This window comes from Selaginella moellendorffii, unplaced genomic scaffold (assembly GCF_000143415.4).
Source record: "Selaginella moellendorffii unplaced genomic scaffold, v1.0 SELMOscaffold_45, whole genome shotgun sequence".
In the NCBI taxonomy this organism is placed as follows: domain Eukaryota; kingdom Viridiplantae; phylum Streptophyta; class Lycopodiopsida; order Selaginellales; family Selaginellaceae; genus Selaginella; species Selaginella moellendorffii.
The window spans coordinates 1,146,246-1,165,405 of NW_003314306.1; the positions used below are offsets into that span (position 1 = coordinate 1,146,246).

A 19,160-nucleotide genomic window follows, 5' to 3' on the forward strand; every position below is an offset into this window, starting at 1 on the left:
CCTAGAACGCAATGTCAGCTACGCGTCGTTGATCTTATAATCTATATAACTCCCCGCACTCAGATCTTAGATTGTCCACCCACTCACTCCTGTTATCCTATGGCCATTGTACACTACTCAACTCATGCGTGGCTGCATTGTCGGGAAGCGATGCTCCGGAAACACTTTTTCATTTGTTCCACGCTTTTGCTGGGAAAGTTGGCTTGCACCCTCGAAGAGCGTGCAATCGATGTAGATAGTGTAATCGACCATGTAGTTCTTGCGATCCCACACTTTGCAGAGCCAGTCGAATAACCTTGGGTTTGCTTTCCCAGCACTGCCTAAGCATTCTCCACCTTAGCTGGTATGTTGCCCACGACAACCTTTGGGGAAAATCATCACCTGTGGGTAGGTCATGTTTTCCCAGAAATATGCTGGTAGCTCGTCTTGTTCATCTTGCTGCTCGTCCAGCAACTTCCCAATCTAAGATCGGGAAGCGCTCTTGTCCTCTCTGATAGCTCCTTCATTTTCTTTCCCAACCACTCGTCATTCTCTCCTGGTGTCTTACTTTTGATCTGTTCATACCTTTGGATGATAGTCCTTAAAGCTATTCCCGCCCAGGGAAGAAAAACGTCCTTCCAGATCGATGTTCGAGAAGCCATCTTTTGCTCTTCAGCAAATGCTCGGTTGTTCGCAAAGGACACCAGCTCTCTAGTCTATCATCCAAGAAGGATCTCAACTTTCCACTGCTACTTGCCCTATAGTTTTGTTTGAACCCTCTAGTCTTCGTCCTCCAGCTTATTGTTGTTGAATTGGCATTTTCTATAGACAATGATCTCAGAGGGGCAAGATTCACATTGCGGAATGAATACTAAGCTTAAAGTACTTGCTGGAGCAAACTCAGCTCAACAAAAAGCAGAGACGATGGATGGAGAAGCTGCAAGCTCTGGATTTTACAATCGAGATCCCCAGGATGAGTCGTTGGGACCCCTCTTCAATAGGCTCTTTACACTGCCTTCAAGGACGGCTTGATGTGGAGGGTGGATGGCAGCAATAAAGAGACAGTTCTATTGGAAAGGGATGCAAAGTGAAGTAAAACTCTAGGTAAGAGAGTGCACAGTTTGCTCAAGACAAAGACAGTAGCATCCCTGGGGCTGCTGAAACCACTCTCAGTTGCTCAAGCTCAGTTTGCATCAATAATGATGGATTTTGTCTCAAGATTGCCAAAGGCTGCTGGTTTTGATGCCATCATGGTGGTAGTTGACCGGCTCACCAAGGTCAGTCATTCCATCCCCTTGGCAATGACAGCTCGAAAGATGGTAGAGCTTTTTTGACAATATCTCGAGATAATCTCCGATCAAGATTCCAGGTTCTTGAGATGTCCCTCTTTCAGGTCATGGGGACCAAGCTGAGCTTCAGCTCTGCATACCATTCTCAGACATACGGCCAAACAGAGAGGGTAAACCAAACAATGGAAATGTACCTTTGAGGCTACACCTTGGACAAGCCAGGGAGCTGGGTGAAGTGGCTACCGGTTCTTATGTCAATTGGGATGGAAGGCCCTGAGGTACATCCAAGCTACAGGCTCGTTTATTCGGGCCGTTTCAAGTGCTCCAAGTCATCAACGAACTGGCATACCATTTGGACTTGCGTCTGCATGATGTCTTCCTGTATCAAACAGCACTGTGGGACCTTCAATCCAAATTCCTAACCAGTGGGCGACAAACAAGTGCTCTTAGCCCTAGATCATTGTTGAGATGCAAGAGAAGCAATTGCAAAACTTCTGCTCTTGTTCATTTCTAGAGGACTCTTGCCTCTTCTCATTTTTTGTCTACTGCTATTCAGCCAGATTTACAACAAGAGTCCTCACAGTAGAAATATCCAGATTGGATTCACGAGCGAACGTGTGTAAACATTTATATGGAGAAAATATAAAGTGGTAGACTGCGTAACTGCCTCAAAGTATCAAAGCCTAGGCAAACGACACTTGGGAGAAGTAATGGGGAAGTTTGGATGAGAGCAAGCAGATCTTGATCACTCACAAGCCATTCTCCAACATGTGAACAATTGATTGCAGAAGAAGATGCAAGAAAATGACATCGAGCAATTGAATGCTTTATTGTCCAGCAAGGTTGGCCAGTGATTGAGACCCTTGCAGGAATGACAACAAGCAAAGCCCTTCTAATCTGTGTTTAGTGGCACTGATTTTGAAAATTAGGTGAAAGATATTTCGTTCAGTTTTCTCCCGGAAGATTGTATGCTATTGCAACATTTTAACCTGATCAAGTTGAAGCCCAAAGAAAGCATACAAGAACGTTTTCTTTATCAGTGACTCCATTTCTAATGACAATTGTCTCCCTTAATATTTCACTATTTTTATCACAACATCACTCATTATTTGATCTTCAGCTATACTTAAAACAAAGGAAAATCAAAACACACCTTACAAGAAAAATCAAATAATGATAATAAATATTTAGAGTTATAACTTTATTTTGTTTTCTCAAAATAGGGTTCTTGGCAACTTGGCAAGAGATGGGTTGCAACAAGCATATAGGTAAGGAGGATTCTTGAAAAGTTATTGCAAGGATTGCTATAGTGTTTCCCATGGTGAATCACCCTTGCCTAGCTTGAGCAGTCATAGCTGCTAAAATGCTATGGCTACCCAAGCTAGGCAAAGGCAATCTACTATAGGAGCTTGAGTGGTGCTATGCTAATTCTTGTAACAACCTTGACCCAAACTTTTGCATGAAGGGGGAGTAATATCATAGCTCCCTCTATGGTTGCGAGCTTAACCTTGATTTGAAGTTATTGATCTTCTCTTTGTTTTTTTTTTCAAGTTTATGCCTATGCCTATGCTTGCTAGATTGCACTAATTTGCTAGAACATATGTAAAAAGGAAACATTTATCAAGAAGAATACAATGTAAGTGACTAAATTTTTTATTTTACTTTAGTATACTTTTAACCATTTGGAAGAGTCTTACTCACAACCTTCATAAGTTTTCATTTGAACTTGAGGTATTTGCCAAGACCCTAAATATAGCATTTAAACCACATTACATTTGCACTCAATCCAAGTGCTCTATGTATTTAAATTCCATTTCTAATACCCAAAAATACCATTGACATCTTAGCCTTTTATGCTAAAGCTCTACATATTCTTAATATATACCACATACCACCCATTACTCTAAGATTAGACTATCCATTTTAAATATGGTCATCCTATAACCACCCTCAAACATAAGGAATAACATCCCCCATTATCCCTTCTTTGATCCTTATCAATTTCCTCATTTCCATAAGCAATGCTTGTCAATATTGCTGTTGGGTTAGGATCTAAAGGCCTATTCACTAATTCCCACTAACCTTTAGGATTTTCATTATTCTCTTAGTTATTAAGTAAGAGGGTCATTCCTCTTCATTCCCATTCCCATTGTTAAGGACTTTAGGATAATATTTCAAAACATTATTGCCCAATATGAAATTCATGGGTACTACCCTACCTTCCACCACTATGGTGCCTCAATCAAATAGCTAGAGTGAGGTTTTAATAAACCACATAAAGTATCTAAATAGTTAGTACCACACGCACACTTGGATTGGGAGCATCAATTATTCAATTTCCCAGAAAAGCTAGAGCCAATTTTTGAACATTTCATTAAGTCACCCTACTTGTCCATCTATATTCATTCTAACATTATACACCCTAATCACTTATCACATAGATATAACCTTTTTTCATCACATTTATTCCCCTAGAGTCCTCCATTTACAAAACTATACTAAGTGACCTCCTAGGAAGTCCTAATTCAGAAAGTTATATTACCCTTCGAATTCAGACTCAGTCCTAAACCCAATATTGGACTCAAACTCAAACTTGAATCTATAAATGTAGCATATGTGGTTTTCACCCTTTATCCTATAGTGTTTTACCATATGATAACCAAGAAGTTGAACCTAAACCTTTTATGTGCTATGTGCCATATGCCATGTGTTCAAGGATAATGGTGCGAAACCCAAGTGTCAAGGCCTTGGGCCATTGAATGAAGGAGTGGAGCCAAACTCTTAAGCATGGAGCCAAAGAGCAAAGGAATTAAAGCACAAAGCAACTCTTAAGTGTTCAACCTAAAGAGTGAAGGGACAAGAGCACGAGTGACTTGGAACAGTCTTAGAGCATTCAACATCCCAATGCTATGACCAATACACAAAATGGAGCCAAATAGAATTTAACACTATTTCAACATACTGGTGGCTTAACATGAGGATATGGGTACTCCATTAACTAGCATAGTGTGGAACTTGGGCTTAGACCCAAGTCGGACATAGAATAAGGACAGGCACGTAAGTAGGAGTTAAACTATACCTCAAATTTGTCAGGTATGCCCGATGTACCCACTATCCCCACTATCCTCCCCCCCCCCCCCCCCCAATTTGCTAGGGGGGGGATAGTGGGGAGCACTATCCCCCCCAAAATCGAGCCAAATAGAGTCTAGTATTATTTCAGCATATCGGTGGCTTGACACGAGGATATGGGTACTCCATTAACTAGCATAATGTGGAATTTAGGCTTAGATCGAAACCAAACGCAAAATAAGGACAGGCATGTAAGTAGGAGTTAAACTATGCCTCAAGTTGGTCGAGTATGCACAACCTACCCAATATCCCCAGTATCCCCAGTATCCCCAGTATCCCCAGTATCCCCACCACCACCACCACCCCCCCCAGAGGAACACACACTTTGAGCTTTCATCCTTATCCACCTCTTTTTATAAATAACAATTAGGCTAATCAAGCCAATGTAGGATAAAGCAAAAGAGAACTAATAAGCTAGGCTAAGTATGCTTAGCTAAACAAACATTTAGGAGTTCCTTCATTATGTTCATTTGGCCAAGTACAGATGCTAAGTTAAGTTTACTAACATTTGAATAAAAGGGACTGATAAAGGGTCTAGCAATATCAACCTCTTACCATCATAGCAGTAAGGAAAAAATATCCGAAAGGATTAGTCGACAAGTAACTTTCGATACCCATAATCATATTTGCAACACTCTCCCCCTATAATTTCCTGAGTTTGGACTTCCTAGGAGGTCACCCAGCCCAGTATTATTCAAACCCAAGGACGCTTAACTCTAAATATCCCAAGACCCTTAACTGATTGAAAAAGGGGGTGCACTTTTATTCATGAGCCCTTTCCCTTTATATTTGAACTCTATGGATTGTCTCTCAAATCATTCTCTTTAGTTGCTTATAATCCACCATACTTCCCTGCAAGTTCACACCCTGTGAATGGAAGCTGAGAGCCGCAGCCTCCCGAGAGCCTCGCTCTCTTCTCAATCAACATGTGGTATGATTCCCAAAGCCAACCAATAGAATTAAACTTGAAACCGCTCTGATACCAAATGTAAGCTCTTGAGTTTGGACTTCTCGAGAGGTCACCAGCCTAGTACTATTCAAACCCAAGGATGCTTAACTCCAAATATCTTAAGACCCTTAATTGATTGGAAAAGGGGGTGCACTTTTATTCATGGGCCCTTTCCCTTTATATTTGAACCCCATGGATTATCTCTCAAGTTGTTCTTTTTAGTTGCTTACACCCCCTTAGGAAAGATTGCGTCCTTGTCGATGCACATTCTAGTCTAGAACATCAAAGAAATAACTTTAGAAAAAGTTCATAGTGTTCACACTTTATGAGAAATGTACCAACTTAAATGAGTTAGGGTAACCTCTTTATCTAATGCAAATGTGCTACACTCAAACACCTTCTAGCCGTCGCTGATAAGGAAATGATCAATGGAGTTAAGCCACCCTCGCTGCTCTGGGTATCACCCAACTTACAAAAGAATGATATGTCCCTACCTGCATATGACATAGAGAGAGAAACTAGAGGCCCCAATCCTCATGAGCAAAGAAACTAAACCCATCAGTAAAGTTTAGATAGACTACTGTAAATAGGCAATTAGAATTGTTTATACAATCACGCCCTTTTGAACGAAATAAAGAATATTGAGAAAGAAGTGGGTGATATGACCAATCGATAGTAGTTACCCCATGACTAAAGATTTTACCATACACATGAAGTGCCATAGTCAGTCTGCCTATGTTGGCCCAAACCCAAAGGTTAAGAGATGGATAATATCAAAGTCATAAACAATAATATCTTAGAAAATTAATTATTAATGAATAAATCTTATATTAGAACACAAAAGTATTCCAAGTAAGTTATTATCTGATAAATCATATACTAAAGTATAGGAACCACTAAGATCACTATAGTTAGAAAATATAGGATTCACCATTTAACAAAATTTAGTAGCAAATGTACCATTAAGAACACTTAATGATAAAACTTAACTATCAAAGATTGTAGACAGTATGCTAAACAACTTACAAAAGATAACTAAAAGAACATAAAGTATTATTGATTGGTAAGTAAAATGCTCACAAATATATCATTTAAAGGAAATAACATCCAATCTATTAAAATCTAGCAACAATTAACATAACAAAATGAATGCTACAATACCAATAAACACTTTTTCATATCAACTATCACACTAGCAAATTTAAATAGGTCTCAATCAACCATACCAAAGGACTCAAGTTTCTTAAACAAAAGTCAATAACATCCTATTGAGCTAAAAGCCATCAAAAAGAATAATGAACTTGTTCTTGATGGTTTGCTCTAGATTGGTCTCTTAGGTTTGAGACATATTATGTAAGATTATCAATCATCCTATCGATAGAGAAATATATAATCATTGTTGAATAAATAATCCACCATCCTGAAAAATGGCAAATCATTCTATATCAACATAATCAAGCAAAAACTTTTGACAAGGACAATTAATTATCCTAGACAATAGTCAATCATCACCAATGATTATTAGATACAAATACTAACTTCAACATCAAAGTTAATGAGCCAAAAATGCCTTCCTCAACAACTCCTAACAAATGGAATAATAAGCATAAAAACTTAAGGAACCAAAAGTTCAAAGAAGTCTATAGTTAAGTCTTGCCTAATAATGATCACGAGTCTCGTATGAACTAACTTCAATGCTAAAAAGAAAATCATGGTACAACCCATAATATCCTCCTCAATACATCCATAAACTAAACTTCATAATCCAAAGTTAATGAACAATATTTCTGCATCAATCTAAAAGCCAAACATAATAAAGCTATGCTTAACAAGTGACCATTAAACTGATCCTCCATGAATCTATTTATACATAATAAAACGTAACTCATTTTATAACAAGTGCAAAAAGAATTATTAATAATTGATATATCCTAACTCAAATCCAACAAATAACCAATATCTTTAATATTGATCACTAACTCTTCCTTTTGTAAAGCTAGTATTGTTGCGAATGTGACTTCAGGTATCGAAAGTTACCTGTCGGCTAGTCCTTACGGACACTCTTTCCTTATTGCCACGATGATAGGAGGTCGGTATTGCTAGACCCTTTATCAGTCTCTCTTGTGCTAGTGGAGTTAATTCGGCATTTCGAGTGTACTTAGACCGGACGAGCACAAGGACGGAATTCCTACGTGTTATTAGCTAAATATACTTAGCCGGTAAGGAGTTCCCATCTCATTTTGTCTTGCACTGGCTAATGACAAGAACCCTCGCGTATTGAGATTAGTCCCTCAATATCGCTAGATGATAGCTTACCGTGTCTGCCAAACACCCTCGCTATCATGCCTAAATGCTATTTATGGAAAGTGTCTAGGTTTGCTCATTTGGCATATTTACGGAATGTAGAGATTAGCCTGAACACAATGGTGTTCGTTCCATATCCAAATTTGCATTCTAGCATCATTCCATATTTAATAATTTTCGAGCTTGTCCCAGAGACTAACTCCTGGTACTAAGGGAGGCTTGGGGTGAAAGTTCCTCAATAGGGGGGGGGGGGGGGGGGGAGGGGAAGGGGGCTATGAGGGGTTCCAAATATATAGTAGGGATAGTGGGTAGGTCAGGCATGGCCGACCAACTTGAGGCATAGTCTAGCTCCCACTTGCGTGTCTATCCTTGTTCTGCGTCCAGCTTGGGCCTAAGCCCAAGCTCCACTCCATGCTAGCTGGTGGATGACCCATGTCCTCACGTTAGGCCACCAGTATGCTAAAATAGCACTAGACTCTGTTTGGCTCCATTTTGTGTGTTAGTCCTGGCATTGGGATGCTGGATACTTTAGGACTGTTCCAAATCGCTCCGTGCCCCTGTCCCTTTGCTCCTTGGGCTGTACGCTCGAGAATTGCTCCGTGGTTCAGTTCCATCACTCCTTGGCTTCATGTTTTAGAGTTTAGCACTGTTCCTTTGTTTAGTGGCCCAAGGCCCTGAAACTCGAGTTCCACACCACTGTCCTTTGGACACGTGGCATGTGACATGTGGCATCTGTCACGTGGCACAAAGAGGGTTTATGTTTCGCTTCGTGGTTATCCTATGGTAAATCACCATAGGATAAAGGGTCAAAACCACGTGCGCTACAAATATAGTCTATAACTGAATCACTTTTCAAGGAAAAGCCAAAGCTCAACCTTTACTAAACAATCTAGTTTAGAACACAATTAACTCAACTTGCCATTTAGTTTGTTTGAATGCCAACATAATTGTTAACTAGCAAATGCATAAATACTAATAATATATAGGTACAGCCAAATCATTAATACTATCTACATCGAGACTAATGAAACTCAATATCAATCCTATGAAAAGACATATTATTTCACTTGAGTCTCAACATCACTAATGTCAATAACAAGATATCACTTCAATACCATCAACACTAGAATAAAGCTAAAATAAGGCAAACGTGAATCACCACTTAAAGTTCTTTAGCAACCAAGCTAACTAAAGTCGAAAATACTTTACTCAGTATCTGAGAATAAACCTCTAGCAAAATTTAGTTGTAGATAACACATAATCAAGGAATGATTCACTATGTCAAAGATGTGAGACACAAATCCCTAAGCCCCAAAATGGAGCCAAAAGGGTGCTATATGGTAGTGGCCGAAGCGAAAGCCAAATGAGCATAACACGTTTAGACTAAAAGCTCTAACTTGAAAGGTCAAGAGCGGGAGTGGAACTCCCAATGAAGTGCTCGAGGAACAAGCATGAAACAAGTAATAAGTGAGTCTCTAGAAAAGGGACACAAGAGGATCAACACATAACACGTGGAAGAGTCCAAGATGGACCCGAGATGGAGTTCGAGATGGACCGAGATGGACCCGAGATGGAGTCCGAGATGGACTTGAGATGGGCCCGAGATGGAGTCCGAGATAGACCAAGATGGACTCGAGATGGACCCAAGATGGAGTCCGAGATGGACCTGAGATAGAATCCGAGATGGAGTCCAAGATGGACCCGAGTTGAAGTCTGAGATGGAGTTTGAGATGGACCCGAGATGGAGTCCGAGATGGACCAAGATGGAGTCCGAGATGGACCTGAGTTGACGTCCGAGATAGAGTCCGAGATGAACCCGAGATGGAGTCCGAGATGGACCTGAGATGGAGTCCGAGATGGACCAAGATGGAGTCCGAGATGGACCCGAGATGGAGTCTGAGGTCAAGACTGAGACTGAGACCCAGATTGAGACCGGGACCGGGACCAAGACCGAGTCTGAGTTCGAGTCCAAGTCCGAGTCTGGGTCTGAGTCCAAGTTCAAGTCTAAGGGTGAAAGCCCAAGCATTTGTCTCCCAGACCCTGGGGGGTTTGGTGAGCTCCAAAAGTATAGTAGGGGGAGGACTCCAGTGGAGGCAATTTGGCCCAGGAAGGCTGTACCCAGGTGTTGGGTGATGGGATAACCACTGGGAAGTCCAAGGCTAGAGTGAATACGGACTGACAAATGGGGTAGCTTAGTGAAGTGTTCAAGAGCTAGCTCTAGTTGCCCCAGGAGATCAAATGGCTGATGCTCCCAGTCCAAGTGTGGGTGGCACTACCTACTTGGATACCTAGCATGGCTCAATGGAACTTTGCTTTAAGCCCATGGCTAGAGCACCCAAAGGCGGAAGGTGAGGAGAGTACCCATGAAGCTCACGTAGGGCCACAGTGTTCCAAAATGTTGTCCCAAAGTCCTAGACTATGGAAAGGAAGAAGAATGGTCCTCTGGTGTGGTGACCAATGATACGGTCATGTGGTGAGGAATTCCCAGAGGGTAGTGGGACTTAGTGGTCGGGCTTGTGGGCCTTGTCCCAGTGGTAGTGTTGGCGAATACGGCCATAGACAGAAAAGGGACTTGATGGGACTATAAAAGGGATATTAGGGAAGGTTATTCCCCATATCTACAGGCATCTTAAGGATGCTAAAGAGTGGACCTAGGATGGTCACTCATGGACAGATGGCCCAGTCTTTGAAAGATGGGACTGGGATACATGTGGTGGGCATAGCCTTAGCGTAATGGGCTATTATGTCGGGGGTACCTTGGGGTGTCAGTTTTGGGATCAAACACGTGGAGCACTTGGATCAAGTGCAATGGTTGAGTGGCATGGATGCCATTCTTGGGGCTAACAAGGCCCTAAATTCATAATAGGACTTATAGAGGTTATGAGTGAGACTCTTCCAAGTGGTCGAAGGTGTGGTTAAGTGACTAAAGTAGAATGGAAAATTTAGTCGTTTACAAAAGACTCCATGAAATCCAACTCTATAAGGTAAACACAACCAAATGATATTGTTAAAGATAGAATCGCTATGCCAATATGACAAACCTATGTAAGTTTAATGATACAATCATTTGCAACACCATCTAGTAAAGCAAGCCTATCACTACTAAATCATTATTAAGCAAAGTAAGTGTCAATAGTCCTAGACAAAGTCTACAAATAATCACTAATTATAAAGCAATTAACAATCACTCTTCAACTTGCCTTTCATAAGACCAAAACACTAAACTCATGCCATTGAATTATATACTTATCTAACATGGACATAATACCCTAAGTACAAGATAAAATTTTATGGACAAAGTATGAATTAAATGGCCACTCAAATCCAGCTCAACTACAATAAGCTTACCAACACGTTTAGTCAATAGCTCTAAGCATAACTAAAGAGGCTAGTGTAAGCTTTTGAGTTTGGACTTCCGGAGAAGTCACCCAGCCTAGTACTATTCAAACCCAAAGATGCTTAACCCCAAATATCTTAATACCCTTAACCGATTAAAAAAGAGGGTGCACTCTTATTCATGGGCCCTTTCCCTCTATATTTAAACCTCTATAGATCATCTTTTGAGTCGTTCTCTTTGGTTACTTACAGCTAGTTGTGCATGATCAACACTTTAGTCATAACTAAAGCAAAGACCATAAGATAGACTCATATGGTACACAACTTCATCATAGACACAGCTATAATATGGGTATTAACACCTCAACCTCAAATAACTAAGTTGAATATCACTAAGGCTACCAAGATCAAATCAAAATTAGTGAAAGCTCACTACTCTCATAAAGTTTAACGAAATGCAAGGTACAACTTGCCACCAAGTATAACGCTACAGAAAAAAAGCACAAGGGTCACCTTTCTAGAAAAGTGCAATGGACACTTTTTTACACTTAACTCATGACTCTATCCAACTCAATTGCTTTAGCCCCAAAAATTAATATCCCTTTTAGGTTGCATCATATAAACTACATACTAAGGTTTAGGCCAACCAAAGTCAACTCCAACCCCTTCACTAATTTGTATTGGCTTACGAAAATGGAATGATTTTCAGGTAATATAATCAATAAATTAGCCATTAGAAAAGTTTAAAAAAATTTATGGAAAATTTTCATCCTAGAAAAAGAATGACTCCCATTCTAGGAATACAAACTTTCAAGATTCAACCAATTTCCTCCTACCAACAAATTTATACAGATTCACCTCAACATAAATTTTCATAACCCAACACTAGATCACAAAGATCATATTTTCAGATATCCACATTGCACTAACACTCTTCTTCAATCACCTTTAAAATCCAGTATGAAAATAAAACACTAATAAAAAAAATGACATGAAAGATTAAGGTCTATAGAAAATTCCTCATCACTTGAGAAATAATGTTACTTTCACTAATATAAGTGTTAGCAATGTCAATGTTTTAACTACATACCTTCTCCATCCAACAATCTATTCCAAATGCTAATGGATAAACTAGCAAATGAATGTTATAACCCTTTTCAACACCATAATTGGCAAACTTTTAAGAACCAAGGTACCAACTCAAACTTAGCATAATGAACTACTATTGAGAACTAAATCAAAGTTATTTCAATGTTACTATTTGCAAGTAAACTAACTTGACTACTAACCACTTTAAGGTTGATCATTGTTTAACCAATCAACTTTTATGTGCTCACTATCACATAGATATGATATAAAAATCACAATGACTTGATCATCAATCAAGCAATACCACAAACAAACCTACATTATTACTTCAAAAGTTTACGTGAATATCAAATGCCAACACTATTCAATAAAATGCAACATAAATGCCATACCCCACTAATAAAGATTTACAATACCAAACATCACTAACTCTATTCACAATATAAACAAGCTTAGGAAAAAGTCACCAATGAAATTACTGATAAAAATGATTACAATTATTCTATTTCTCAAGAGTAGCTTTGTTATTGATTTATGTTCCACTCTCTTTTTAACCAAACTCAAAATTAATCCTACACTGAGCTACTCAAAAAACAATAGCAAGGTTCCCTGGAAAAGAATTAAATATTGTAACCCAAATCTTCAATAGCAAGCTTAAACAAAATGGTTTAGTGCTTCACTATTATCTATCCCCTAACTCACCACTTGTAAGACCATAATAACTAACATGCATCAAGATAAGGATTCTTAATTGCATAATGTGAATACGAGTAATGAATTAACACATTGTTGTAAATCATCTTTCCAAAAAGAGAAAATGATTTACATATTTGATTCTTCGTCCTTGATTACTCTTTTTTCGGTCTCATCTTGATTAAACCTCAAGCTTGCATTCACATTGCCTTCAATTCAATCCAAGAAAAATTTATAAGAGAGCATAGCAATGACTATTTAAACCAATAGCCTAATCTCTATTAGTGCTGTGCTAAACAGTTGCAAACCAACCTATTTGCTACTCATAACAAACCCAAGGGAGGTTTATTTTTCACCTATAGTACATGATTCAACCCATACAAAGGGTGATAGCGACATAAACATGTTTATAAACATAATAAACATAATTATAAATATGTTTATAGTGAGGGTGATTAATATACACAATAAATTATCATTTAGCAAATATTAAGTGATTAATCTCAATATTGCACGGGTTCTTGTTAAACTAGTGCAAAACAGAGCAAAAGAAACTAACAAGTCAGGCCATGTATGTTTGGCTAAATAGACACTAAGCACTTTAGTCACAAATCATTTGTATACTTGAAGAAATGTTACATCATGGTATCATGGGAATAGAGTTCTTGCAGTATGTTTGGTTCATCCTCATATTTCTTATTGAAGACCAATAAAGCAGAGCTTTCCAGTTTGTACCTGTTTCACAGCAGCTTTTGCCACTCAGATTCAAATGGAACCTGCAAGATGAGCACAAAGAAATGACACTGCAAGTAGGAGAATAGATGGTGTAGTTATTCCTCTCAGACATGCAAGGTTCGCATTTTGATGGAACGAAGACTACATCTGGATCCAGCTGTGATACTCATAGTAAACATACACATACATGCAAATGATACCTCCCAAATGCCAGGTGACACGCTCGCAAGCAGATTGTGGTCCAGTGTTCGGGCCCTGTCCTTCATTTGTGCGAGAACCTGGTTAATGCTTTCAGGTGCTGGATGTACTGATGACGCCCCAGCACCCCACGGAGAAGCACATGTTGCCGCTTGCACCACAAGACTTTCCATGTCCTCCTCGTACATATGCTTGCAGTCAGCAAGCGTCATTGAAAGGTAGTTAGCAACTCTACTCAAATCCCATGGGCGTTTTGGTAGGCAGTGGCAAAACGCTCCTTCCTTTTCTTCTGTGTCTCCTCAGGTCGTGTATCTGCTACACCTGTAAGAATTGATTCATTTCAGAATCACGAATGTGTCTTACCGAGCTCCTTTATGTCATAGACGTTTGGAATTGGAAGCTTATACGTGTCAGGAAGCAGCATATGGAGCCATGATTTGGCTTCGACGGATTGCTTTCCAGCCTCCACCTCGGTATCCGGTACCACGATTGAAAGTTGAGCTAGAAGTCTCTTCGCCTCACCACCAAGGAAACAAAAGTTGCGTTCAAGACCATAAACTGTTATGTGCACAACAGGCTCTGTCTTCTTGCCATAAGCTTCGTCACCCTGCGAGTAAGACTTATGCATCTCATCCTTCCTCCATAACTTTGTTGGCACTGGCTCTTTATGTTTTGGTTTATACTGCCAAGTGCCTGGAAAAAACACTTCTTTTGCTGTTTAAAAGAAAAAACGTGTTTTGCTTGGCATCCGGATCTCGAGTAATGGGAATGTCCCATCGCAAGTTTCATCTAAGGATTCCAAAGCTTCTAATTAGCAAGTATGCAGGACAATAAAAACATCTGATCAAGATATCGGAAAATGGTCGTCTTATCACACACATGTGGCAGTGGAAGAACGTTTTTGCTTCTGCTTGACACTTGTTCATCCATGGATTTTTTCCCCTATTAGTTTGCTGTTCTTCCTGCAGCAGGAAAAGCATCATGAGGATTAGCAAAGCAAAACTTTCGATACCAACAGCACAGAGGTCACATTTAAATTCTTGCTGCTCGTTGGACTGTGGTACATATTGACTCCCATCTAGACAAGTAAAATATAATGAAATGAAGTGAGAACTCGGGCTGCACAAGTACGACCGGAAAACTACTTGCCTGTGGGGACTTCTTCCCCACGTGTGTCATCCAATGCCTAGTAATTTGTCGGTAATCTTCCTTGTCACCTTCTTTGTATGTTCTCCTGCTAAGAATATGTCATAGTCTTCATTGAATGCTTCGTCCCGTGTGTAGTCCATAATTACGTGAAGGGTAGTAGACCTGGAATAAGTAGTTTCTACTTTTTATGTTCTCTTAGGGAGCTCCATTGCAAGATATAATCCAGATGTGCATACTAGCCAAATGCAAGATGCTCAAGATCCACTTGATGAACATGAAAATTAATAGTGAAGAGATAACACTTTTAGGTGTAAACATTGAGGAGATGAGTAGAATGGCACTACCATAGAACATTTGAACCATCTATTAGAAAGATGGAAGTTTCAAGTTCAAAATAGATAGCTTATATTAGCAGAATTATTAAAGATAAAATTCTAAAAATTAAGAGTCACATCAAGTATAAATTCTAAAATATACTTAATCTTATGCTTAAAACATTTAATATACGTATGTAATAGGGTAATCATATCAGTTCTTATCTCAATGCACATAGATTTTGGTTTGCAAATTCCACCTCGTATAATCTATATAATTCCCTGCTAGCGAGATAGTTTCACTCCGTGTCTCCGCTTCATCTGGTTTCAGCAAGACTCCTGTTCTCCTATGGCCATTGTACACTACTCCCCTTATGTATGGCTGCATTGTCGGGAAGCGATGCTCCAGAAAGACTTCTTCTACCATTTGTTCCACGCATTTGCCAGGAAAGTTGGCCTGGTGCACCTCGAAGAGAGTGCAATCGATGTAGATAGTGTAATCGACCATGCACGTAGTACCTCCATTTGCAGAGCCAGTCGAATAACCCTCTTTCCCAGCGCTGCCTAAGCATGCTCCACCTTTGCTGGTATGACAACCTTTGTGTGTGTTTTCCTCGTCTTGTTCATCCTCGTCCAGCCTAAGAGGGTCTAGGAAGCGGTTTACGAGTCGCGCTGGTAGATCGGAAAGTGCTCTTGTCCTCTCTGATAGCTCCTTGGTTAGCTTGTGCCGGTACTCCTTTGTATTTGCAGCTACAATGGTAAAAATGTAGCGATCCTCGCTCATCTGGTGCCACTGTTGCTCAAGCTCCTTGATTTTCACTCTTCATTCTCTCCTGGTGTCTTACTTTCGATCTGTTCATACCGTTGGATGATAGTCCTTAAAGCTTATTTAAGCTATTGCATAGTTTTGTTTGAACCCTCTAGTCTTCGTCCTCCAGCTTATTGCTGTTGAATCGGCATTTTCTATAGACAACGATCTTGGCGGCCCAGCGTAGCAACGAAGAAAAGAATATACTATGCCCTTGCGGTGAGAGATTTATAGCTTATTGCTGACGGTGTTGAATCTCTTCTATTGACAAGTCCAAAGTTTATGATCTTAGAGGTTACTACTAGCGGAAATTTTACCAGTCGCGGGGAGTAAAAATCTTGCTCCAACGTAAAACAAAGAAGAAAAGAATTTACTATGCGGTCGCGGTGAGAGATCCATCCTTGATGAGCTTATTGCTGAGGCTGTTGAATCGTCCCTTGGAGTAGCGCCGCGACGCCTTCCGCCAATCCGTGCCAGTTCTCATCACCCTCGCGAACTCCTCGTAGCTCACCAATCCATCCTTATCCGCGTCCACCTCCGCCAGGATGTCCGCCACCACCTCGCCGCCATCGCCGCCGCCCGGCTCCTCCGCCAGCGCCGCCGCCAGATCCTCTTTGTCCAGGAACCCGTTGGCATCCTTGTCGAGCCGATCAAAAGCCTTGCGGAGGTGGTCGTCGCTGTCGAACCGCTGCTGGAGGTAGACGATCACGGTGACGAACTCGCCATAGTTGAGCACGCCATCGTTGTCCTCGTCCGCGGCGTCCATCACCGACTTGAGCTCCACCTCGGCGTACTCGTTCGTGACGATGGTGGGCGATTTCGCCAGCCCGATCTTGAGCTCGTCGAGCGTGATCCCGCCCCGCCCGCTCGAGTCCATGGCCTCGAAGATCTCCCGCATGCCAGCATTCTCCTCCTGCGACAGCTCCTCCGCGATGATCTCCAGCGCCTTCTTGCGCAGCTTGTTGAGCGCCGCGAACTGCTTGAGCCGGGTCCGCACGGCGTCCAGCGGTACATTTGGCGCGTGCTTCCCCGCGCGGTGCAGCCAGGGGTGCTCCAGCACCTGCGACGCCGAGAGGCGGAGCCGCGGGTCGGGCTCCAGCATCCGGCGGACGAGGCTCTTGGCGGACTCGGACACCGCCGGCCACGGCTCGCGCCGGAAGTCGAGCACGCCGCGCAGTATGGCCTGCGCCACGCCCTGCTCGGTCTCGGCCCAGAAGGGCGGCACGCCGCACAGCAAGATGTAGAGGATGACGCCGGCGCTCCACACGTCCACCTCGGGGCCATAGTTGCGCTTGAGGACCTCGGGCGCCATGTAGTAGGGGCTGCCCACGATCTCGTTGAATCGCTCCCCGGGACGAAAGAAAACCGAGAGCCCAAAGTCGATGGCCTTGAGCGCCGAATTCTCCTTGCGGTTGGCGAAGAGGAAGTTCTCGGGCTTGAGATCTCGGTGCATGACTCCCTGGAAAACAAAATGTATCATTCATCACCAACCATATGACATAGGCATGATATATCCATGCATGCATGAAATATACGTATGCACTGTCATGCATATGCATGATCAAACAACATACCTGGCGGTGACACGCCTGTACGACCTCGACGATGGTACGGATGACCCCCGCCGCCGCGCGCTCCGTGTAGTGCCCCCGCGCGATGATCCGATCAAACAGCTCGCCGCCCGCGCACAGCTCCATGACGATGTGCACCGCGCGCTCGTCCTCGTACGCGCCCTTGAGCGCCACGATGTTGGAGTGTGGCGGCAGGTGGCGCATGATCGCCACCTCGCGCCGCACGTCCTCGATGTCCACCGCCGTCTTGAGCTTGGACTTGGAGATGGACTTGCACGCCAGCAGCTCCTGCGACTCCTGCTCCATGCACAGGTACGTGACGCCGAACTCGCCGCGCCCCAGCTCGCGCCCCAGGTTGTAGCGCTCCTTGATCGAGCTCCCGGTGCGCTGCTCCGCGTCCAGCACCGTCAGCTTGCGCTGCCCGTTCTCGCTGTCCTTGGCGTAGGGGTTGCCCTTGAATCGCTTCTTCTTCCCTCGAGGCTTGTGGGAGTCTTGATCGCCCGCCTCTCGGGGTGGTGTCGCGCAGCAATTCCCCATCTGATCTTGTAGCTAGAGCTCCAGGAGGGCGGAAAAAAGCGATTTTTCTCCCTGGAACCCGCGACTTTGACGTCCGCTCAAACGCTTTTCCTCGCTTTCTTGATGGAACTTATCTTTATAGCTGCGGGACGAACTTCTTCTCGGCTGGAAGACTTTTAAGCCGCTGCCACTTTTTCTAGAGCTTCCACTCCTGCAGGTTTTCGCTGTTTCCTGGAGAATTCCCGTGGATCTCTGGAGCCCGAGCTGAAAAGTCTAGTTTTTCCCTGAGAAGAACCACCTTTGAAGACTAATTCTTTGTTTCCTTGTCTTCCAAGTTCCAAGCTTGGATTTTGCCTGCTCCGATCTGAGAGAAACCTGTGCCGTTTTGCTAGCTACCCATTGCTTTCCCTGCCCCTGTTTTGTGGGCGAAAATATCGCTGCTTAGATGATGCTACCGGCTGACCGACTGATATCACTGTTAAACCTGTGCAGCAACAACGAGACAAACGTCAGTCCATCCATCCCCGCGGCTTCATTGCGCTGGTGAATCCAAATCCACAACATCCACCAAGAACAATCCAGCAAAAAACAATCACCAAACCGAAAGAGGGCAGCCAGGCATTCAAAGAGGGCCGACGAGGAGGGAGGAATTCACGGACTCTTGTGAAAAACCCGGGCACCAAATTCCTCCAAGCACCAATTCCAGCGATCTCTCGCAAGCTAGTCTCCTCCACTCCATCCCATCCGAAGAGCAAACATGGAAAAAAAAAGGCTTCTCTCCTCACTCACCTCAGACTTGGCTTGTGTCGACCTTCGCTGGTTGGATGCTCGTTTTGACGAATCCAAGGTTTTGGGCGCTATTGCTAACGCCGGAAATGCTGCGCCTGCCTTGGATCATGGATCCGGGGCCTCCAATCCGGAAGAAAAATAAGAACACTCGGCTGGAACTGCTCATGGGTCATGAGTCCCGCGGCCCGTGTTGACTTTTCTCGAGAGAAAGACGAAGGCCAAACGCAAATCCGGTCCAGTCCACTCCCGAGCTTCTAGAGGCGCTACCACAGCACAAAGACGACGAGCCAGAAAGAAAGAAGAAAACAAAGA

The 19,160-nt window shown here is 42.5% G+C and overlaps 1 protein-coding gene and 1 long non-coding RNA gene across 2 annotated transcripts; one reads left to right on the plus strand and one right to left on the minus strand.

Annotated features, from left to right (window-relative positions):
• Positions 1-16,186: 16,186 nt before the first annotated feature.
• LOC9656592 (calcium-dependent protein kinase 7) lies at positions 16,187-19,148 on the minus strand. The gene is made up of 3 exons (XM_002980700.2): positions 18,849-19,148; positions 17,547-18,543; positions 16,187-17,431 (listed from the first exon to the last, which is right to left on the minus strand). The coding sequence occupies exons 2-3, from the start codon at positions 18,078-18,080 to the stop codon at positions 16,346-16,348; spliced, it is 1,620 nt and encodes a 539-aa protein (XP_002980746.1). The 5' UTR covers positions 18,081-18,543; positions 18,849-19,148; the 3' UTR covers positions 16,187-16,345.
• LOC112350105 lies at positions 17,744-18,607 on the plus strand. Its single transcript, XR_002993653.1, has 2 exons — positions 17,744-17,855; positions 18,552-18,607. It is a non-coding gene; the product is annotated as an uncharacterized LOC112350105 (long non-coding RNA).
• Positions 19,149-19,160: the final 12 nt, after the last annotated feature.

What these genes read in the sequence shown, in the direction of transcription:
- LOC9656592 (XM_002980700.2), bottom strand. Translation starts at nt 18,080, where the DNA reads ATGGGGAATTGCTGCGCGACACCACCCCGAGAGGCGGGCGATCAAGAC. An exon ending in TACAGGCGTGTCACCGCCAG is followed by an intron (nt 17,432 to 17,546) that starts GTATGTTGTTTG and finishes TTTGTTTTCCAG; the next exon opens with GGAGTCATGCACCGAGATCT.